Source organism: Melanostigma gelatinosum (genome assembly GCF_949748355.1).
Source record: "Melanostigma gelatinosum genome assembly, chromosome: 5".
Taxonomy (NCBI): Eukaryota; Metazoa; Chordata; class Actinopteri; order Perciformes; family Zoarcidae; genus Melanostigma; species Melanostigma gelatinosum.
This window is the reverse complement of record NC_136638.1, coordinates 14,493,925-14,517,259: the sequence shown is the minus strand read 5'-3', so window position 1 is coordinate 14,517,259 and position 23,335 is coordinate 14,493,925. Positions and strand designations below refer to the sequence as shown.

The 23,335-nt window shown below is 43.6% G+C and overlaps 3 protein-coding genes across 4 annotated transcripts; all 3 read right to left on the bottom strand.

The window, feature by feature from the left end:
* Positions 1 to 237: 237 nt before the first annotated feature.
* Positions 238 to 12,811, bottom strand: nsd1a (nuclear receptor binding SET domain protein 1a). Of its 2 annotated transcripts, XM_079269030.1 has the most exons (24): positions 12,498 to 12,811; positions 12,255 to 12,341; positions 10,996 to 11,852; positions 10,427 to 10,568; positions 10,076 to 10,248; positions 8,167 to 9,994; positions 7,859 to 7,983; positions 7,279 to 7,495; positions 7,003 to 7,106; positions 6,858 to 6,896; positions 6,522 to 6,743; positions 6,312 to 6,407; positions 6,058 to 6,181; positions 5,751 to 5,951; positions 5,217 to 5,396; positions 4,484 to 4,640; positions 4,128 to 4,333; positions 3,891 to 4,003; positions 3,526 to 3,795; positions 3,312 to 3,428; positions 3,048 to 3,189; positions 2,813 to 2,919; positions 2,513 to 2,711; positions 238 to 1,962 (listed from the first exon to the last, which is right to left on the bottom strand). In XM_079269030.1, the coding sequence occupies exons 3-24, from the start codon at positions 11,833 to 11,835 to the stop codon at positions 1,196 to 1,198; spliced, it is 6,369 nt and encodes a 2,122-aa protein (XP_079125156.1). In that variant the 5' UTR covers positions 11,836 to 11,852; positions 12,255 to 12,341; positions 12,498 to 12,811; the 3' UTR covers positions 238 to 1,195. The 2 variants fall into 2 exon arrangements, with proteins under 2 accessions (XP_079125156.1, XP_079125155.1); XM_079269029.1 differs by lacking the exon at positions 12,255 to 12,341.
* A 1,223-nt stretch (positions 12,812 to 14,034) lies between these two features.
* LOC306777675 (UPF0461 protein C5orf24 homolog) lies at positions 14,035 to 15,904 on the bottom strand. Its single transcript, XM_079268880.1, has 2 exons — positions 15,677 to 15,904; positions 14,035 to 15,411 (listed from the first exon to the last, which is right to left on the bottom strand). Exon 2 carries the CDS (start codon positions 15,406 to 15,408, stop codon positions 14,740 to 14,742), a length of 669 nt encoding a protein of 222 aa, XP_079125006.1. The 5' UTR covers positions 15,409 to 15,411; positions 15,677 to 15,904; the 3' UTR covers positions 14,035 to 14,739.
* Positions 15,905 to 16,206: 302 nt separating this feature from the next.
* atp5po (ATP synthase peripheral stalk subunit OSCP) lies at positions 16,207 to 19,184 on the bottom strand. Its single transcript, XM_079268881.1, has 7 exons — positions 19,096 to 19,184; positions 18,766 to 18,810; positions 18,565 to 18,675; positions 18,170 to 18,299; positions 16,904 to 17,016; positions 16,627 to 16,713; positions 16,207 to 16,473 (listed from the first exon to the last, which is right to left on the bottom strand). Exons 1-7 carry the CDS (start codon positions 19,120 to 19,122, stop codon positions 16,363 to 16,365), a joined length of 624 nt encoding a protein of 207 aa, XP_079125007.1. The 5' UTR covers positions 19,123 to 19,184; the 3' UTR covers positions 16,207 to 16,362.
* Between the last annotated feature and the right edge of the window lie 4,151 nt (positions 19,185 to 23,335).

Here is a 23,335-nt window from a genome sequence, read left to right as displayed (position 1 = left end):
GATCATGACTGATAAAAAGAGAATTCATCAACATAAAGAACTGCTGCTTATCGATAGTGGCTGATGATCATCTTTATTCCCTTCATTAACAGTCTCCCCAGACTTGGCACATCTTTCTTTGAATTCTGTATGATGCAAGGTTTATGATGATACACCATGATGTGCGTGTGATCGGAAGAAAGTATATTGTAGTTTGACGCCTAACTTCAAGTCACAGTTATCAATAGTTAGCCAGACTTAATGTGAAAATGTAAGCCCTTGTAGAAAATTTGTAGAGTCAATTTAGAAGTAAAAACTTTTAACTCCCTATCGGCCGACTGCTGATTGTGCTTGCTTATCTATCAAACATGTAAACTGTGAGATGGCAGTAGAAAACATAAATACAGTGTTGTGATATATTGACTCTTTGAAACAAGATTGTTTTGCCAGATGTGACTACAAGTGAACAAAATACCAGATACCGAGCAAATACTTTGATTTTCAAACTTAGTGAATGGGACAGAAGTGACGGATGCAAAACAAGTGTTAAGTTATATCTTTGATTGATTTCGAAGTTGTAGGATGTCATGACTCTATTTCTCCGATATCTGACCCAACTGTTGATGGAGACGGTAAAACACCAAATGAACAGGCCGTTTTTGTAGTGAGAAGAATCATCGAAAGTCTTAAAGACTCCAGTGGGTTTATTTTTGCATTCCTCAGAAGCACCAAGCAGGCATTGCTGTGCCTAACTCTAACATGGACCAGTGAGACCTCTATTTTGATCACTCTCGTAATTTAAAGTACAAGGTTAAGACAGTAACAGCAACACATAAGATGCCCTTATGATGACAGTTTGGTCAGGTGAAACTTCTCACCCTTTTCTTATATTCCAAACATTAAAAAAGGCCAAAAAATGTAAACAATGTTGAAAGAACAAACAAAAGAACATAACAGCACCAGACACAAACATATCGACATAAGTATAAAGAGACGGACTGAGTCAGTTCTTGAGACTTAGCACCAGTACACGTCCCCACTGTCAGTCCAGCAGTCTGGGGACAAGAAGGCAACGCGGTACCGAGGTGAAGGCAGTGTTGCGTTCAAGTAGGTACCAAAATATCAAACTCTCTCAGTCTTTTCCAAACTTTTTTTGTCCTACGACTGTCAGTTGAGAGTTTTTGCTGAGTTGTCATGAAGGAACGGGTGGACTGAGTCACTTGTCATCGTCCTCCACTCTCCCCCACTCCTCCCCCTCCACCTCTCCATCATCATCATCATCATCAGCATCTTCATCCACATAATCACCCCAAGTGTCATACGCATCCCCTCCTTCGTCCTCCTCTTCGTCATCGCCTTCCTCCGGCAGATCATCCCCATACTGCGGCGCATCCTCCTCATCTTCCACGACCTCCATCTCCTCCATGTCATCCTCTTCGTCTTCTGCGTCTTCATCGTCATCTTCCAAGTCCTCCATCTCTAACCCGCACACCTCCCCGTCCTCCACCTCCCCGTCCTCTCTTTCGTCCTTGGAGGAGGTGGGAGTGGAAAACCCTTTCCCTTCAGTCCTGTCTGTGCGGTAAGACCTGTTGGAGGGGATGAAGCTCGAGGTAGCCGTCTTTGTGTTGATATAGAGGCGAGGAGGAGGCCCCGGCTCGGCCGACGCGGCCTGGCCGGCAGGGGAAGCGATGGGGGCGGAACTGGCTCCTGTGGAGTCTGGGCCCAGCGAGAGAGCGGCAGGCACAGCCACGGCCCCCGGCCTCATGGAGGTCATGTTGGGCACATATTCACGGATCTCCCCAGGCTCCAGTGGGTCAGGTCCACAGGGGTCGTGTTCACTGCAGGACAGCTTGCCGTCCAGTTTGGAGATGAAGAGCATGGCTTCACAATGCTGCTTACAGTAAGAGCTGGGACACATCTCACAGAACGAAGCTGCCTCTTTACCACAGACGTCACACTGGTGCCATGGACACTCCCACCGCCCTGGAGACAAGATCACTGTCATTACCAAGTTAGGAAAATAGATTTATTTTTTAAAGGCTGAAGATGCCAATATTAAGATATGAACCAAAGGGATAAAATGTAATAAATCATGTTATTTGGCATAACAGCAGCTGTCTTATAAAGCTCATAGAGGTATGATCACAACATAACCTCCATTTGGATAATGACATCATGAAAATCAAAAGGTAGACACTCAACCAGATGCAAGTTTGAAAATGCACATCTCCAGAATCAGCATGTTGTCTGGTCTATCTGTCATCATCCAGAATAAATGAGTCCACTTTTATCCAAATTCAGCCCCATGCTGACATCCACATTTGTCCATACTACCATCACCAAAATCTGACAAACTCCTTTATGATATTTATTTCTAAACAAAGAAAAATATATATTTTTTCCTCATTTGACATTTCACAGAATTTAGTCAAATTGAATCTGGCAACTCAATAACGTAGACTTTATAGTGTCACTATAAGAGAATAAAATGGGCTCCTTCTAGAAACAGTCACAGCCCTCCACCTCTACTTGCCTGCAGGCCTCTTGGCCAGGTTGAGACAGTCAGCGTGATAGACCTTCGGGCAACCCGGCTTCTTACAGGACACTATCTGGCCCCCGTCACCACAGCTGAAGCACTCGTCCTCCCTCTCCTTGGTCACTTCTTGCTTGGTCTTCTTCTTCATGGGGACCTTCCTCTTACCATCCTTCAGTTTCTCAGCTGACGGCTGGTTCTGATCAACAAATAGAGAGGTTACGAGGCAGCTCTTCTTTGAGGTTGTACATTTAGGACGGGATGGTGTTTTTGTTGTCGTTTTGTTTTTAAAGCTTTTACCTTTGGCCTGACCCCCAGGAAACCACTGCAGTTGGGTGCTCCACATTTACAAGCAGTTTTGCCATTGCCAAGACACTCCAGGTTGTAGTTGAAATTCAGCTCCACACCTAAAGTATAAGTTTTCTTAGATCTATGCTGCGCTCGGATGCGTAGGTTGTAAATGAATGATGTGATCTGCATTCTTAATCCTACAAAATGCAAAACACCAAAGTGAGAAGTAAGCTGTCACTCAAACCTTGTGGGATGTCTTGTAGAGCAAATAGCCCCACCCTGGTGTCCCCGTTCACAGTCCACTTCTGAGTCTCACAGTTTGGCTGGCAGCAGTGGTTCATGAAGCGAGCCTGGTTCCCTTTGGGCCCGGCATCAATGATCCGGTCCTTGAACAACAAAGTACAAACCGGTTAGCTGAAAGCATCAGATCTACGTTATGCATCGGGGCTGTTGCTGAGCAGTATCCTGTACAGAGCGCTGCGTTTGTGATCAATGGGCTCAGAATCACCTTGTCCAGTGTAAGCATGTAGAAGTTACAGACGTCGTTCTCCTGGGCGTGTCGGATCCTGGCTCGGCATTCTTCTTCATCAATCACCTCTCCCACATATTCACTCACGAAGGCTCCCTGAGAAGCAAGAGAAAAAGAGCGAGACAGTTCCTTAATAACGGAGCGAGGTAAATGTGTCATGGTCACACTCACTGGTTATTTTCTTCTGACATACCTTCTTGATGTCCGACAAACCAACTAAACCCCAGCCGCGGGACAGTGTTCTGAAAATGTCCACAGGTGTGTACTGGCGCTTTGTGAAGGCCTGGTTCTGACAGCGCTCCCCTGCCGCACACACCTGAGGGTGGCACTCATACATCAGCATGCGGTTAATGCACTCGGAGTCGATGCCGCACGGGTTCTCGTCAGACGCCTTACAGTTGCAACGTGGGATCTCCGAGAGGTCGGCAGTAAAGATCTGCACCTTACCAATTAGCCGGTTGACCTAACAGACAGACACAGGAGAGTGATGTTTTTACCGTATATCTCAGTGAGCTGCTCTTTAGTCGGGGTAGAGAAGTACGAATGAGCACACGGTACCTTAATGTGCTTGTATGGAGGAGGTTTCTTGTCATTCTTTCTGTTCTCCTGAAGCTGCTTCATCTCCCTTTCTGCCTGGAGCTCTCTGAACCGCTCTGCTGTGTCCGTCAGGGCTTTAAGGACAGAAAGTACTTGAACAATTAAAACACAACCTAAATATGAAAAATATCACAGAATTTATTATTGTCAAAAGCGGGAACATAGATTTAATATAAAATACTGGACACAGGTACACACCCTTTTTGTACACTGCATCTGCTCCCTTCCCCATTTTCTCGATGTTGTGAGTGTCGCCCTCCATGTAGGGGAAGACTCTGGCTTGGTACGTCCACACAAAATCTTTGGAGCCAAAGAACTGCACTGGAAACTCTCCCACCTCATGTTTCATCCTCAAGATGTTGTTTGGGACATCTTTGGCCAGACTGACTTCTGCAGGCCACCACCTGAAGATTGAGATCAGAAGCATAAACATGGATACACTTAGCTGTTGCTTGGAGACACTGTGTGTGTGCGTGTGTGTGTGTGTGTGTGGGTGTGTGTGTGTGTGTGTGTATGTGTGTGTGTGTGTGGGGAAGGCAATGTTGTGACCTCACCTGTAACGCCCCCATTTGACCCACAGTATGTCCTTAATACGAGACCTCTTTCCAGATTTGCAATCATTGCAGAACCAGTTGCCCTGCGGCATCTCAATATTCAAACATTCCTGATGGAAAGCAGCAGGACAGGACTCACAGCACAGCAGGCTGCCCCCTACAAAATGACAGCAAAACACACTGATTAGGTTATTTACATTGTCGTTATATTGTCACATCTTATTTTATTTAATAAACTCTCTAAAAGCCCAAAAGTCTTTGATTTACAACAATATGAAACAAACAGGGAAAAATCAAGCAATTGTATTTGTCAGGCGTAACCAGTAAGTTTTATCTATTGTCACACAAGGAGATAAAACGGTGAAATCAAATGAACTCAACTGCGACTGTGCCAATTTTCATTATTAACGACGGTGCTAAACTCAAAACATGTGGTAATGTAAAGACATATTCCTTTAAAAGCAGCACTTTGCCAAGAGGGAGCATTTAACTGCCAGATAGGATGAGGCACACAAATTCATTTACAACACATTATGTTGTCCCGAAGAAGAACGAACAGTGCATCTTCAAAAGCAATCACTTATGTGTTTTATTGACATTTGAAACATGGAAACAGTGTGGAAAAAATGAGACAGTTTCACATCACAACGCATGTTATAATGTGTTCATGATCACAGTCGTAAAGCCGTTTTGATGACAGGTTAAAATGATCATGAAACCAGACCAGACTTACCCTCAGAGCACACAAAGCACCAGCTGACGTTGATGTGTTCGTGGTTCTTGCAGCCCTTGCGGGGAGTGAAGTGGTTTGGACAGAGGAAGCTGTTGTTGGCCAGCACCAGGCTGCCTGCTGCCATACAGTTGTCATTGGCATGATAGGCCACAGGGCAGCGAAGACATCGAGCCAACCGACCTACGACAAAAATACAGAGGAGCAAAGGCACCTTAATCCATGCACATCTGGACATTAAACTGGAGCTGTGCTCTCGGTCAACTGAATAGAGCGACCGATGCCGAGAGCACTCCAGAGTTACAGGTTTACTGAGACTAAATATGCCAAGTGGATTCAGTGGCATAAAGCACAATTTTCAATGTCATACGAAATAGAAGAGTGACTTTACGCCCACGTCCCCAGTTCTTCGCTCATAAAGTGTGTAATCTACGACGCTGTGAAATCAACATGGCTTCAAATCTTTGTGGACCGTTTGTAACAAGTCATAGTTATCATATCATGTGGATCACATCCACAGGCAAGAGGGGAACTTACCTTTGGTGCTACAGATGTTGAGAGGGTTGGTGATGTGGCAGGACAGACACACATGCAGAGGGCAGCGGAAGCCTTTGTTATGTGGCTGGGTGGCGGAGTACGCCAATATACAGTCGGTGTGGTAGAACTTCCCACACAGCGGTATAATGCAGCGCTTCACACCATTACCAGACTTCTTACACACGAAGCATGTGTGGACACCTGAAAGCAACAGAAAAAAAATAAAGTCAGATTGTTGTTAAGTAGGGACACACATGTTGTGATCAGTGACAGATTCAGTCCTTTGTCAGACACCAGGAGCACCCACCAGCGTTGCATTCACGACAGAGGAATTTCCCCTTGGGAGCCACTGACAGGCCAATACACTGCGGGTGAAAGGCTCCATAACAGTGGCCGTCACACACCAGCAGGTCTCCCGTCCTCTCACACACCTGCACAAACACACACACAAATGCACAATAAGGACCATGCTCATGGCCGATACCTGTAAGAAGTAAATGATGTGCCAGGAGCAAAGCCATACAAAGCAAAAGATATATACTTCCTGGTAGATCATCTCACCTGACAGACGGTCTCCTTTAAGGATGTAGCTCCTATTTTCCCTTTTACATCCACTTGAGAAGAGAGGCTGTCATTCAAACTAACAGACAGCAGCCCCTAGAGAGACGAGGAAAGAGATCCTGTTAACACTCATGGATGCAAGGCTGCAGATTATTTCCCTCTTTGATTGATGACCAATGTCTTATTAGCTGATCAATACAACGTGCACACCTCAGGTTTGGGAGTTAGTGTTCCAGTGTGTGCATTTTGCGTCTCCTCAGTGCTGCAGGCTTCCACCTCGGCCTCCTGCTGGGGCGTCTTGGATCCCTGAGGGCTGGGAGGCCGGCTGTGAGTGAGGACCACGGGGAGGTCTCTGCTTTCTGATTGCTCGGGGGCAGCAGAAGGAGCAGAGGATGCACCGGGTGCAGGCTTCTCTTTCTTCACAGATCCAACCTATCAAAAGTGAGATATCGTTGTAGTTTAGGATGGTTCAATACATTTTCTAAAAGTATACTGTCCGGAGGTATATTGGGATCGTGATTGCTTTGAGTTGTGCTTTTGTCGTACCTGAGTTTTCTTGACTAAGTTTTCTTGTCGCTTTGGCTCCTAGAAAACAAAGACATCGTGAAATCATTCAACATTTCCTCGTCCAAAACACTAACTGTGATAGTTGGAACACCCCCCCCCTACTGCCATCTAATTGCCGACATACCTTCTTCTTTGTATGAGGAACAGACACTTCTTCTATGGTACATTCCAGCACCTTGTGAGACAGCTTCCTTGGCCTCTTTCTGTCTTGGACCGATAACCCTGTATCTAAAGAAAAAAAGACCCAACAATGCATTATCTATTCCATAAAAATCACATCTCTGGGATAAACATCGTTATTTCATAAATCAAAACATTTGAAATATTCTGTCCAGCAACAGTAGACCATTTAACATCATACAACGACACTGGATTAGAGATAATACTCAGACTTATTTACCAGACTCAGGAGGTAGATCGGTTTCTTCTGCCGTCTCTGCATAAAGGGAGGGTTGTGTTGTGGCTGGAGATAGTGGGGATGCTACGGGAGAAAGTTCATCCTGAGACGGACTCTGTTCCAGCTCTGCCGAAGCCTCGATGGGCTCAACAGAAGACGAGGCTGAGGTAATTATTCCCGGTGGGGTGCTGAGATCATGGAGTGCTGTCATCCCTGATGTCTGCTGCGTACACATGTGCAAGTTAAGCATCAAGTTCAGATGATCTTTGATAACCTAACAAGAACACCGTAAATGATCCAACGATACGTCTATTTGATTCCTTTGGTGTGTAATTATATAAATTATCCGCAAAAAAAAAGAATCTACATTTCGGAACAACTTACTTCACACATGACTGATTTGACTCAGTCTTGTGAAAGTACAAGTAGATTAGTGAGATAAATGTTTACAGAGAAAAATACGCTGAAAGCAGATTTGGATAATTCATGTTTTTCAACATTCAAGAACCAAGTGAATAAAAGATACTTCATAAATACACCAGTTACTGCTTTGTACTTTCAGATGTAATGTAAGGTCACGAACCGTTTTGGAAGATTCTGAGGTGTGTTTCTTTGATTTCTTTTTTGGGGCAAATATTTGTTCATACTCCTCAATTGACTCCAGGAGCCTTTTAGTTGGTTTCCGGAGACGCTTGTTCTCTGAATTTCCTGTGTAGACACACACAAAACACATGTCCATTCACACATTCACTCATTCGGCAGATTGTCCAAAGCGACGTCCAATCCAAGCCACAGTAGATCAAGGAGAAGTCTTCCAGAAAAAGTGCCTCAACACAACAAATACACAGGTATAACATGTTCATGTACATGTTCATGCAGTTTGCTTCTTACCGGCTGTGCTGCTTGTCTCTGAGAAGAGCGAGTCATCCTCCGCCTGCTTCTCAACTCCCAGATCAAGATCTGGTGACGCTCTCATGTTGTAAGACCCGTTCATCTCAGAGGACGCCTCGCTCATAACTTCATCCTTCTTCTCAGCAGCCCCCTCAACCATCTGCCAGCGCTTCTTTGGAGCCACTGTGGATCCTGCGTTCTTGTCGAGGTAGCTGGCCGAGGGATCAGCAGCGGCGGGAGGACAAGACCCAGGATCGGCTAAGTCAGCGTGGCCACTAACAAACTCCCTGCCGTAAGCCAGGTTAGCCAGGTCCGAAGAAAGCCCAGGGATGCTGAGATTTAGTTTAGCAGGTAATCGTTGTTTTCTACGCTGCTTGTCTGAGTTCCCAATCTGAGAGCGAATAGGAAAGACTTCACAATGGTAAGTGTCCGCTGACATGATAGCTTTCCTTCTCCCCGCTGTGCTTTTGGGTGTTGTGGATTTCCGGGACCTCCCATTCTCTTTTTTGATCCTTTGGGTGAAACCATCAGAAAAACCCTTCAGGTCTCCTCTTTCGGACGTAGGGATGACCAGGGGTTCCTCCTTGATCAGGACGGGCGACGGCGGGACAGTCAGGGGCTTACCTTCTTGTTCTCTGGTGTCATGCATGTCCTTCAGTAGCATCAGGAAGGTGCTGAATTTATAGTTGGAATCAGTCCGAAATGCGGTCTGCTCAGAGTCACTGTTGTCCTCCTTCACAAGAGATTTAAACATGAGTTCCTTGACATTGTGGAAAGCATCCATTGGAGACGGAGATGAGGACGGGGAAGCAGAAGATGATAGATCTGGGTTTTCGGTCTTGACCTTAACCGGTTGCACAGTGGTTACACCCGAGCACATAGACTTCATCAATGAGCCATTACGAATTTGTTTCTTATCAGGCTTCCTAGCACGCCGTTTTGGAGAGCTGTGATTTGCAGAGGATGATGCATTGCTGGGGGATGCCCAGTGAGGAGAACTTTCAGTTTTGATGGGTGCATCAGTAGGTGTGTTGTCAAGACAATCATCAGCGTGGGCATCGGTCGAGATTTGGCTTAAGGCCAGTGCATCTTTGAGGTCCGTCTCTTCCTCTGCTCTCAGAGCCCTCGTCATCAGACGACTGCTGGCAGGGAGATTCACAGAGTGCTTTTCAGTTGAACCGCACGACAATTCATCACAGCTGCCCAAACTCTGTTCACAATGCGCGTCTTTAGATGTCAACCCTTTTGTTAAGACGCTAAAGGAATCACAGGGATCGGGCGAATGGTTTACTTTTTCAGTAAACTTTGCTTCAGCTTTCGTTGACCCCTGTTCTTTCCTGACCAAACTTTCTATGTCGTGTAATGGAGACACCAACGTGCGTTTAGGACGATGCAGTATTGGAACTGAATCCAGGTCTGCATAAGGTGAGTCCTTTGGCTCATCTTTCAGTGCACGAGTTGTTGTATGAAACCGTTCCGCCACGTTTGCGATGGTAGACGAGTCTTTTGATCCACCAACGATATGACCAAATATGTCTGACAAACATTTCTTTTTCTTCTTACAAGCTTTGCTCTTATTAAGTTGAACTGGAGGAGAGTTTTTGATGACATCGTGCTCATTTCCGTTGGAGGCCATATTGGGTGATGGGGGTCGACCCGTATCCACAGAGACAGAGGGGGCGTCCTGTGGCTTTGCAGTAGGGAGCGGACTGGGCACACGCTCCTCTCCATTGCCAGACATGCTTTCAGTGTTCCTTTGTCGACCTGGGAGCAGACCCTCAGCTTCTGTCACGCTGACTTTCCACGCAGTCAGCAAACTTTTGGGTATCTGCCAAGAACAGAAATAACATTCAAAATAATGTTCACAATAACATTGTGTTATATTTTTCAGGTAATGTCGTGAATTTACCGTATACTTGTAGTCTTTCTCCTTCTGCTTCCCTCTCCGTCTAAGCACAGGTAGGTCTTCAAACTCATGGCCTCCCTCAAAAGGAAGAACGGCATTTCCGGGGACCCAGGCACATTCTGCAATCTCCCCGATGGTTTCCAGGAAATACATCCGACAAGGACGGGGATGGGGAACTGAAACCAAGTAAATAATGTTCAAATGACTAATTACCTTGCTCACACACTGGATAATTCCTTTTGTTGCCGTCAACCTGTCAAGTAAAGGCTGAGTTGCAGTAAACAATTTGATTATAAAATGCATAATCGGATCAAACCTCCTCTCCTTCACTGCTTGATATGAATGAAACCTCACCTTTCATCTTAGTGTAGATCCCCTGGTTTGGGTCACAGTTGATGTGGCAGGGCCACCAGGGCCGTCTGTTGAATTTAGCCCACACCAAGTCCCCTTTCATGTACTTCACTTCAGGAAGAGGCTTCTTCTTTGGGCTATTGGACTGACCAGGACAATGAAAATACTTTAATATCTAATACAGAAAATGTTGGTCGTGTATGTCAAAATTGTCAGTATCAAATCAAAATTCAGACATTTTTGAGCGATAACAGATAAAGAGATGAGATCATCCTGTGCATTACGTACCTTTGCGTCCTAACAATATTTACACAGTTAAGAACTATTGTGTCAGCACTGATTTTTGATTTCTGAAAGATCAATTCAATTATATTATTATATTATATACAGGTCTACAACTAGTAGACCTGTACCCGTCCAGGTCCAGTAACATTATACTTAATGATCACTTCAACGCCAGGGAATTCTTATTGCCTTTCTCAGTGGTAATACATCACCTAGATAAACTTTGACGTCACATTGGTTGTACAGAGGTAACGGTAAAGGAAGTATCCCACGTGTGTCAGACTCACATTCGAGTTAGTGCCAGCTGGTGAAATAAGTCCAGGGTCAACAGGAGATGTAAGTTCACCATCACTGTCCGATTCCTCACCGAAGCTCCATCCGTCTCTCATAGTGATTTCTGGCAGTGCGCTGGGGCTTAGTGTAGGGTTGAGTTCAGATATAGTTTTGGACATCAGGTTAAAGACAGTAGGTTTGTATGTTCTTTTATCCACCCCTGAGCTGCCTGTAGTCTTACTGTCAGTCACAGTTCGATCCCGACTCAACTTTGGGGAGTGGCGAAAATGTGCCGCGTCCTCACTGCTACTGTCCTCCCCCTCTTCCTTGATGTCACTGCTGTCAAACAGCGTGGATTCAAAATGCAGGTAGCCATTGGGGATGGGAGAGCAGCGCTCCATGCTGTCAGGACTGTGAGGGGAGAAGTCATTTCTGTTCACGTCCCGCAGAGCCTCAAAGGGCTCCATATCATCATTGCCCGGAGAAGGCGGCAGCTGGACCGATGGTGCCTCAAACTCATCATCGTCACTGATCGGGCTTGCACAGTGCAAGTGGTTCCTAGGATGGAGGTCCCTCTCTAGGTCAGGCCTGTTGACCGCAGAGTTCAGGTCCTGCAGCCTCTTCAGCGGGCTGTAGCAGTGAGATCGGTCTGGCTGATTGTACCCCAGTGCAGCTGGCTGTTTGAGGCTGGAGGATGGCAGTTGCACGGCTGATGGTTGGTCCGACCCACGTCTCACAATGCCACATTGGTTTCCATAGGAAGTGCCCACAAGACCATTGCGGGGCCTCAGCTCTGGCTGGCCTGAGCCAAACACTGAGCCCACCCTAACAGCCGGCCTGTAGGACTGGTTCATGTTGTCATGGCTATATCCTGTCAAATAAAAGAAAAAGAGGCAGGTTAGACGAGGGGAAGGTACCATACATTTAAGTTTCTCTTTAACAAAAATCTGTGGAGGTTAACAAGCTTTGTTTACTGTGAATTCAATCAAGCATGCTAACAGAAATATTAAAAAAAACATTGCGGAAATAGAGCGACAATCACATCAAGTAAACAGAAACCTATAAAGGAACATACCAGCCACGAATTGTCACTGTGCGCGCGCGCGCACACACACACACACACACACACACATACACACACTAATAAGCCGACATTGCATGGCCTCCATACTAGAGTCCGGGTCGGAGAGCTCAAGACAAAACACGGAACACAACCGCTGGCCCTCTCCTTCCGCACATTTCATTCACAAACTATCAGAAGACAGTAGCCTACCGCTTTGTCTGGTGGCTGTGGGTCATGGCGATCGCTGACTAGTACAGTCAATGGAGGAGCGCTGAGGCAGTAGTAGAGGTGGTGACACTGAGCCGTCACAGAAACACAGTGAGTGGCTCACACAAACAAGCTACAGCCACACACCGACATAGGAAGCTACTATTAACTCACACACACAAAAAACGGCTGATCGGCACTAAGTTCACAACAGTATCAACACGTGGAAAAACGAGAAAAACTCACCATTTGGAGGTCGGTCAACGTGAAACCAGCAGCGGATGTTTGATAATGTGGCACAAAGCGAGTATTTGTCTCGGTTTGTGAGAGCGGATCTGCACAATCCCAGCTGCAGCGGCACTAGCAGTAGGCCAAGGCACAGCTCTCATTCTCTGCACTTCATCGCCTGTTCAGCGGCGGCCCCCTACGAAAAACTGTCACCTTAAACACAAAAGAACACGTAAATCTCCAACACGCTGCACCGCAAATTCAGTGTGCCATAACCGGTCCCTGATCAGCCACAGCGGCTTATTTACTACATGGTTTTTGCCTGCTGTCGAAGTGCCCCCGGTTATGTTAAAACAAGCCCAAGCTGAGTGTGATGGTGAGCAGCAACCAATCGGCACTGCTACCCAACCCCCCGTCTGCATAGGGCCGTGACACTCACCCTCCTAACACACACACACGCGCGCGCTCACTTACAAGCACGCACACACACACACGTACACACAAACAAACCCGTGTGCGCGCGCATGCACGTCCAGGTAAAGTTTATAATAGTCAGTAGTAGTGAAGCCTTTATTGAGCAGCTATATGACATAATAAACACTAATGAACGTTTTGGAAATTTGACCCATTTATTCGCGTCTGTCCCATTGTTGCTGTCCCTACTGACAGGCCTGTGTGTGTGTGTGTGTGTGTCGTAGGCAGATCGAGAATACAAAATGATTGCACTGCGCAAACAACCACACGGCCTCTCCGGTCAAACCAACTCCGCGCGCCATATTGGCTTTTTTTCCACTGAGTCCTCTGACATGAGGAAATAGGCCGCTAGGCGCTCAGGAAAGCCCGATGAAGGAGTCCGTGTGGCCGCAAAGCGTGCATTAAACCAGGTTTTGCTCCGATCAAAAACCCCGGTGACCGTCGTCCAGCGTGCCCTCACGTAACCCTGATAAGGATTCGGTGCGCTCGTGGTGGATCATACTGAACCATATCCATAAACACGCACATTCAGAGAGCACAATACGCTCCCAATCCTTGAAGATCAAACAAAGACCAATCAGTTACGTGCCGACTCAGCAGCAGGGGTGCTTCACGTTACCTGTGTGCTGATTTATTTTTTTATGTACAGGCTTATCAGCGTTGGTTATTCACATATTTGGGTGGTTGATTTACTTAACTTTTCGAGTGAATGATCCAGTAGAAGCGCTAGATAGTTTCGACATGTGACTTATTCACCCACAATCAGCTGTCTAGCGTTTACTATAAAAAAAACGTGGAATTGTCCTTTTAACCAATCCGCTTACGATGTAACAACACATCCAGCAAGTAAGACCATGGATGTCAGTAGGCAGTCATTTAATGTAACAAGGGATAAATAAAGGTGTTATTACAAGGTGAATATATCGTCTGGTGACACGGGCCCTCTTGTGTCCACAGGGGAGAATTACATGCTTTCAATTTGACAGGAAGTATTTATGTGGAAAAGACAATTTATTTTATTTTGGTTTCACATGTAGAACATTATCATTCATTACATATATCACAAAACAGAAACTGTTGTATGAAGTCATTTATTTCCTAATTAACAGCATTAACAACATACATGTAAGTCTGGAAGTGCTTATCAAGTGAGTTTGGTGACGAAAACAGGCGGTCACAGTATAGTAAAAACTGTATTCACAGAGTGCAGAAATAACAAATAGTGTGTTCAAAAGGATATTATGCAGGCTAGATACATTTTAATTTAGCCTGCATTCATTCAGGCTCAATAATGATGTATCGCAGTGTTCCCATTTTAGGTGTATCACAAATAAAACGCATATTGAACTGGACAACACAGAAAGGACAATTCTACATCCACATATTTATGCCCAGGAAAAAACTGATTTGACTGGCTGTACTTGAATTTTTAAGAATGTGAAAAAATGACACAAGAAACACACTATAGAAATGTAAAAGCAGAGAAAAATAATGTCTCACATAGGTACAAAATGCTTGAGGAAAAAAAACAAATTTGAACCAATACTGCCAATACTGATTGCTGTGATTAATTCATACGCATGCATCTCTGCCAAACTGGAATAACATACTTTTATTTGTAATTTATTATGAGGATGACGAAAACGTGAAACACTGTACAAACACTCATTCAGAGCCAGTTCTAAATGGCAAAAAGTTCTTTCCTCTAACATTTGTGAGAAATGTTTTCTGCATCTTCTTGCTCACACACGAATGTTTTTCAAACAGTGGGGAGTAACCTGCAGATCTATTCACTGGTTTCATCCACTTTGCCACTGGACTCACAGAGGGGTCTTCTCTCCATCATAGTGTATGGAAAAGGTGGAACATCACAGCTAGTGAAGTCTAGTTTCTTAGGAACACTGCAGTTGCTAAAGTCCAGTTTCTTGGCGCTGTCACAACCAAACTCCAGCTTCTTGAGACGAGCTAGACTCTTGATGCTGCCGGGGGGCCTTCCAGGACTGACCTTATATCCTGCAGCTTTGGTGGTACCAAGAGGCCTCCCTGGGCTGGTTTTGAACCCAGCCGCTCTAGTTGTCCCAAGCGGACGTCCAGTACTTGTACGATAACCAGCTGACTTTGTGGTCCCTGATGGCCTCCCTCTACGCCCCGACTTCACGATGCCCTTCTTCTTCTTCGAGCCATCGGGCCCTGCAGCCTCACTGCCCCTGACTCTCACTGTCTGAGGCTGGAAGTCGTTCTGGGTGTCTTGGATTTGACATACCATGGCTTTGTGCATGCCCGGTGGTAAAGGGGCAAGGCCGGCAAGGGACAGCTGCAGACCAGGGTTTGTCTGAGAGGGGTAGAATTTGCTGGACTGTGTGCTACATAAATCAAAGTGGCTGGCTGGATGACAGTCCTCTGCCAGTCCACTCATACAATAGTCACTGTTGCTGCTGGTCACTTGATGCATCATTGTCTGTTGGGAGGGCAGATAAATATTAACATTAGACAGAAAAACTACACGTGTAACCAGACAAACACAAAGAAGCTTTTTAGTTTACTTTTGGTGGCGCCAACAGGCCTTTTAGCGATGCAACACAACACACAAGTGATGGAAAGACAAAGCGAGGTAAACAAGGGCTGCAGTTTGCAACAACAAAAAGGTGCCAATGCACGACCATTATTTTTTACCTCACGTCAATGCTTATCTATTTGAAAAAGGTGAAATTAATAGTTCGTACCGTATTTGTTGGTGGATGTTAGATGGAAAGGGTTAATTTCGGGTCGCATACATTTCCCTTCTCTGGCAGTCACAACTTTGTGAAGACGCCGCACAAACTACGCCCTGGCGGCCATGACTGTTGTCTTGAAGCGGGACAGCAAATCTCAGTATCCTACTGCATGTATTTCATGCTCATTTAATCCTTAAGCAGCGGTTTAGATCAGAGAGGCAGCCATTTTTGCCTGGAAAAGAATTTGATAAAACAGGAAGCGCTTAGCACGCATGCGCACAAAGGCATCCAGGAAACGGAGAGGCCGATCAGTGTCACCCAACGTGCTTTTGTCAAACAAAGACGCAGCTAAAAACGTGGGCTTCTATTTACAATATAAACACAATTATGAACGATCACAACTCCACAAACTACATAATCAACACATTGTCCAGAATTTCCAGTTACTGTAACTAAACCATGTGTAAAGATCATCATCACTGGTAACAGATAATATGAGCATGAATGTGTCATACAAACAACAATGACAACAAACAGCATTGTTTTGTACGTTTTATTAACATCCATATCAACTTAAGTAAAGACACTGGATTTTATGGAGCAACTGCAATGCCAGAACAGATAGCAATATACATTAATCAGCGTTTTCCCCAATGATCGCCTTTCGATCTTTTGCTTAATTAAGTCCACAGGACTTAAGTTTCCTTGATGAGCTTAGTCAGCTTCTGAATCTTTGTTTTAGTGGACATGTCCACATACTTGTCTCCGATACTGACGATCATGCCACCCAGGATTGCAGGATCCGACTGTGAAGAGGAGACAGTTGAAAATACAAATTACTTAAAATGATTAGTGTCAGACTAGTTTATAAATCCACTTTGCTTACATATAAAAATAAAGTCACACCAACTGCAAAATTTTATTTTGTATGTTTCCAGGATGATGCATTAACACTGTACCTTTGTTTCCAGCTTGATAGTTTCACCCTTCTGAAGGAAGCCCTTGAGAGCTACTTTCAGGTCAGCAAGATTAGGGACATCCAAAGGCTAAAATGGATAAATATGAATTGGTTGATTGTATAACATATTTACAGTATAAACAACGCCGTTAATTACTTTTAAGAGACTGCTAAATCATCTGGACTGTTATATTTGAGGTGAAGAGTTTTCCAGTGTAGGAGATTCAGCGACGATGTGGTGGAACATACATGTACCGGTATGTGCATCCATTTCATACCTGAGCAGTGGTGACGGAGCAGATGACCTCTCCACGGTGGGCACTCATCATCTTGCCAAAAGCAACGATAACTTCACCAGTTATAGGAAGACGACCATTGTCAGACAAAACAGCTGCAAAACAAAAAGCAGGATACGTTCGAGCGAGATTGAATACTTTTGTTTCTCTGCCATACTAACTGACTGCCTTAAGGTGCAATGTGTAAAGCAACGCCACCAGCTCCAAAGAAAAAGAGGGAAACATTTCACCCTTACTACTGGGTCCACACCATCTAAATTCAGTCTTTAATTAGGATAATACTACTAAGCCAACTACTAACAGCAGAGCAAGAATACAGAAAGTACAACCAAACTGCTGAAAGGCTGAGACAGTTAAAGTAACACTGCTATCTTATAGCTATAGTTTACATTAGCCGTCTGTTAGTTTGTGCCACGAATCGGGGTCTGAACAGTCTGTGTGCAATTGATAGTTTGTTTATTTGACAAAATGCAAAGTGGCAAAAATGACCTTCATCTAGTTTATCTACTACAGCATAATTAATATTGCACTCCTATGCGGACTGAACCATAGGGATGGTGGAGCACTGCTGCCGTGGGGAATGCATTGTGGAGCTTACAACTGGCCAATTAAAAAGCCATTATTTATCGCATTATTTGTATTTTGGCACATTTTTATACAAGTAGTAATTCCGCTTAATTGGCAAATGGTTCACATTTGTGTCGACAAATGTTCCTAAATAACAAAAAACAGACGTACTTCCACAGCTCAGAGGAAGGCTACAGATCAGAGGAAGGCTACAGATCAGAGGAAGGCTACAGATCAGAGGAAGGCTACAGATCAGAGGAAGGCCACGGCTGTATAATAGTCACATGGTCTGTGACCTCTATAGGAGGTCAAAGGTACTAAGAGCAACATTTGATTTCAATTTGAGTTGGTTCTTCACCATGCGTCTTCTAACTTTAGAAAACACAACAGAAAGAGGTTTTGTGTACAAGATATTTAAAAAACATTACATATTTAAGTGCACTTTCAGCACATGACTTCTGAGAATAAAGAAAACGATATAATGCGATCTGCATGTTGGTTCCTGTTAGTGCACTTAATAAAAAAAATAAAGTGCTAAAGCTGTTCATTACTTTGGCTTCTTTGTAGTACAACAATTAAATCTGGTGTGTGCTGGTGAACTCATCGAACTGTTCCTGTAACCTCTAATGACTACGCTGTGATTAGGATAGTGCCATGTTAAACTGCACAGTGATCACTCACTGATGAGGTTGACAGTGATGGCTGAAACCTTGTCCTTTGCAAGACCATCATGTAAAGTCTTCTGCTTGATGCTGCGCTTCACATGAGGATTCATTACAATACTGGAAATATTGGGGTCCTTGATCAGGGCCTGAAAAACAAGATGGCACAGAGCAATGAATGTGCTTTAGTTGAAACAGCATTGATTTGCAAAATTTTAAAATCATGACATCATCATCCGATGCTTCACTCCTCTGCTATATGGCACATTTATTGATTTTCTTTACCCCACAATGTAAATTACTTATATCCTCATCACCTTGGGACGAAACGTTGCTGAAAACACTACTTTCATCATCCATTCACCTACAATTGACTTCATTAAACTGCAATGCAGGGTGTTGACTTTGACTTACAGACACTTTTCCCATCTCCTGCTCCACTTGGTCCAGTTTCTTCTGCTTACTGGCAGCTGAGAACAGAGCAGTAGCATAGCGGCCTGCCACTCCATAGACCTGGATGGGAGACTGTAATCACATAAACACAGATTAAGTAGACTGCGAACACTATTCATACTAAACGAGCAGTTATGCTTCGCGCAGTCTGACGTTATTTACCTTAACCAGCTTCTGTCTGACCACAGACGTGCTGAATTGGCGGACCTAGAATAGAAACAATGCATGATATCAACACAGAGAAACCAGAACTTAAACTGATTTAACGTTTGGCACGCTTTGTACCATTTACGTTATAGACAGCTAGCTGGTAGGCTAACACGTTAGCAGTCATTCAAGTGCAAAGCCTAGCGTGGATTTGTTGGACATTTAGCGTTAGCTCCTGGTCTCCAGATTGGATACAATACAATAAGAGATTATTTTAGGCATAAACATTTCGGTCAAAGCTTCCATAAAATGATTCAAATCACCAAAAATGGTTGAATGTCTTACCTGCTGTCCTAGCATGAGTGCTGCCATTTTCTCCTACAGCTGTCCAGAGTAGAACAACCGACTGCGCATGCGCTCTTCAGAGGGAGGTGTCTAACAAAGCTTGTGGTTAATGTAGTCTTTTCCGTGTGGCGCAATCTGACAGGTGGGGAAAAGGCTTTCTAAATGGGCAACCACAATTTTTTTATAAAAATGTATGTTTCATTTCAAAGCACATTTTTAGTAGCATATAGCCTCCAGGTTGTTTATTCTGACCTTCGGACAGGTTATATTTTTCGTTCAGTTTGTAGATTTGACTGTTTATCAGCAGGGCACTTGCCCGAGTTTCATTACACTTGGTTGACAATTGTAGCATGGGCCAAGGAAGAACATGTTACATTCTGGAGTGGATTGGCCTTGGCAGAGGTCTGCGCTTTCCGAATGACCTTCTAGTTCTATATAAAGCATTCTTACAACTGGTAGTTCCTGAGGTATCTCATACCTTAAAGAATGATAATTTACGTTTCTAAAATACACATGTATGTTCCTTGTAGACTGTAATTGCTTATTTTACTACTTTACAGAGTGAACCACCCTGCTGACAAAATGATCTGCCATAATTTCTTTCTTTTTACTTTTAGTACATGCAGCTGCTGTTTTAAAGTACACACTGTTGCATGCAGTGTGCGTTCAATGGGGACATACTACTTTGTCATAACATTGCAGCTTGAACTTACATACAATGCATTGGGACATACTTAATAATGTTCTGGTATACTAAATAGTATGGTAGTTATGAGTATTGGAGCACACAGTTGGTAACCAATTTTCAAAGCTACGTCTCACGTGTTCTCCTGAGAGAGCCAATTAAATAGTCTGATTACTGGCATGTGTTTTTTCTTTTTCTGTGGATATATTTATACAAATAAAGTCTTCAACGGAAACTGAATTTTTGACATTCAGACAACTATACTCGTGATAAGATATCAACCTTTTTTTAAGCGCTCACATTGAACCACATCAAATAAAACTTCAATGAAACCATTTCAAACTTCATTCAAATGTAACTGTACTTGGCCGTTAGTTTAAATAAATATTATTCGTGTGGTACGATATGGCCATCAAGCAATATTTAACAACTAAATTAAGATAACTAACTGGCTGAGAAAACAAGTCACTTTTATCGAACTCTGTCATTCTTAAGATAAGAAAATATTTTATCCATCCCGAAGGAAATTGTTGTGCAGCAGTTGCAGTAAAAAGTAGGAAAGAGTGCTTTTACTTTTAATCCTCCACTGAGCTAGTACAGATGAGTTAATTAGCTAGCTAGCGTTAACTATCTTACTAGCTAAGTTAGCTCTGATTTGACAACTGAGCTAGCTTAGCTAACGTTAGCTTTAAAACTGCCACACAGCGGGTTTCCTCACTGCCAGTCAGTGGTGTATAGTAACGAAGTAGAAATACTTCGTTACTGTACTTAAGTAGTTTTTTTGGGTATCTGTACTTTACTTTACTACTTATATTTCTGTTTACTTTTTACTTTTACTTCACTACATTTTGCAAAGAAAACTGATACTTTTACTCCGATACATTTCCCCTGAAACCTTCGTTACTCGCTACAAAATCAAATCTATCTTCAGAAACAAAATGAATCACGAGAGCAGCGTCGGGGACTGTGGTGGAACACAGACTGCAAGCCAGCAGGTTTGGTGAATCAGTGGTCCTAGCAGCAAGTTAAATCATTGGTTAATCACGTTAATGCGCAATTGCAAACAAGTGCTCTCAAAGCCGCGGTGTGTTGATTCCCAGTGATGCCCAGGATGCTACATGCTATAAGCTAGCGAGCGACTACATGAGTAGAATTCCACTCTACGATGACTGATTTCATGATGGAAGCAGAAATGGAAGCACCTGCTACTCCCGCAACAAACGACGGTGGTGACGAAGACCAACACCCGTGGATCGCTAGCGAGTTAGTGAGCTGAGGAAGTGTTGACAGTTGTGCAGCACTAGTTGGCTAACGTTAGCTATAGCTGTATACACGGATTGACAGGAGCCGCGAGAGCGCAGCATTCGGGGAATCCTTCGCAGCAGTGCGCAAGCTGTCTGTGACGCTGAACACACCTCTACCTGCCTCAGCGGCCTGTGAAAGGATATTTAGCATCGCATGACTAGTCTTCAGCCCAAGAAGAGAGAGACTGAATTCTCGCAATTTTGAAAACCAACCTCTTTTGAAGATGAACAGGACATGTTTCAGTTTCAAGTAATGACTGTGTTGCTGCTTTAGTATTGATCATGTTTTGATATTTGAGTCATGTTGTGGATGATCAGATGGAGTTATGATGGTAGCAGTCGCCCAATTGCAGATTCAGCTTGAGCAAAACCTTTGTCTATTGTGTTTAAATCAGGCCCATAGGAGTTTACAAGGCAGGTGTCCTTTCTCTAAACACTGACCTGATGCATCAAGTGGATATGTTTTGCTGAACATAATATTATGCATTGGTCCTCTACATCCTCTAGTCTAATGAGCAGACTTATAAACACACTGTTACAACTCCTTCATAGTGTCATATTGCTTTACGGAGAATTATGATGATAAGTTCATCGTAGATGCAAAAGTATACTTATGTACAATATATTATGTTGAACATTGTTGCTCCTGGATGGATCACAGCCAACCCAATTATGTTCAACACAGCTCCATGTCCTTGGTCATGGTGCCACAGAACTTAAAAGAATAAACTTCATCATTCTCACAATTCTGACCCTTTGCTTTTTTATTAACAGCATTTACTTGTACTTTTACTTTCAATGAACAGGTTATGATGTTCATTTAATGTTCAGGTTATGAGGTACATTTAATGTCAGAAAATTACTTTTGATACTTAAGTACTTTTGTACTTAAGTACAATAAATATCAGATACTTTAAGACTTTTACTCAAGTAGTATTCTAAGAGGTGACTTTTTACTTTTACTTGAGTAGTTTTCCAGTAAGGTATCTTTACTTTTACTCAAGTATGGCTTTTGAGTACTTTATACACCACTGCTTTTTCCCCATCATAGAAGTGCTCCTGTTAAGTTATTTAAAAAATATGAAATTACAAAGGTCACTCATTGATCTGATATAAAAAGGCAATTATGGGATTGTGAATGAATGACTTCATAACAATGCCAATCAAATCAATATATAGAATATATTGTGTGTTTGTATATCCAGTCTTTTGATGTTTTGAAGAAAAAAGAGTTTTTGTGCAAAACTCTAGTCTGTAAAACCGGTGTGTATTGTGGAAGTAATCCTTTAACACCAATTAACACTCACACCAATTTTGCTGTGTAGTAGGAAAGGGAAGCAGTACATGCAAAGAAAATGGTCCACCAGCTGCCACTGTTCTCTTATATACAATATGTGTTTTATTTGGTTTATACTCTAGTTATTTTTATTATCTTTCAGTGCTCTATTATTCTGTACAGATATGAGTTGTAAACATTCCACAACCTGTCTCTGCTTATTCTAATGTGTATGTCATAATACATACTTGAGAAAATAATTCATATTTCTCTCTTTCTGTCTTGACCACGCGCTCACGCAGTCGCGCACCGCGCGTGACTAAATGCCATGGCAACAGACGCGACCGAGGTTACTTAAGGCCTCAGAACTTTGTGATCGCTCACTCTGCACTTGGACCTGAGAGCCGTACTGTGGAGAGCCTACTCTTTGAGTTTCTAACTTCTTGAGAAAAGCTACTTGATACGAACCTTGTTGGAGAACTGAACTACTGTCGCTGAACAACAGAAGCACCTGAAAGACCTCCTGCCGTCTGACAGCAATGGCCCCGCAGCTTCCGCTGGACTGGACGTGGGACATCGACATCGCCGACCTTCCAGGTAAGATCACTTTGAGATTTATTTTAGCATTTTTCTGTTGATACGTCCCCTTAAATCCTTAAAAGTGTTGTCAGTTTTGAAATCAGTGAAACGTTTTGAGTTTAAAGGTGAACAGTTGACACTATATTATCAGGCCTGTTGGAAACAGACACGACTTAACGACGTTAAGTCACGACGTTAGTCGATCGTCGTGTAAAATGATTATTTAAAAACACTGTTATTTTGGTTATTTTAACATTAAAATGTATATTTCTGAAAATAGAACGTTTTCATACAATGCTAAATACATGCTTAAATTGGGCACCATGGTAACGTACGTTAAGACGTAACTACGTATCGTAATCGGACGTCATGACGTAATACGTAATCAAACCGGGA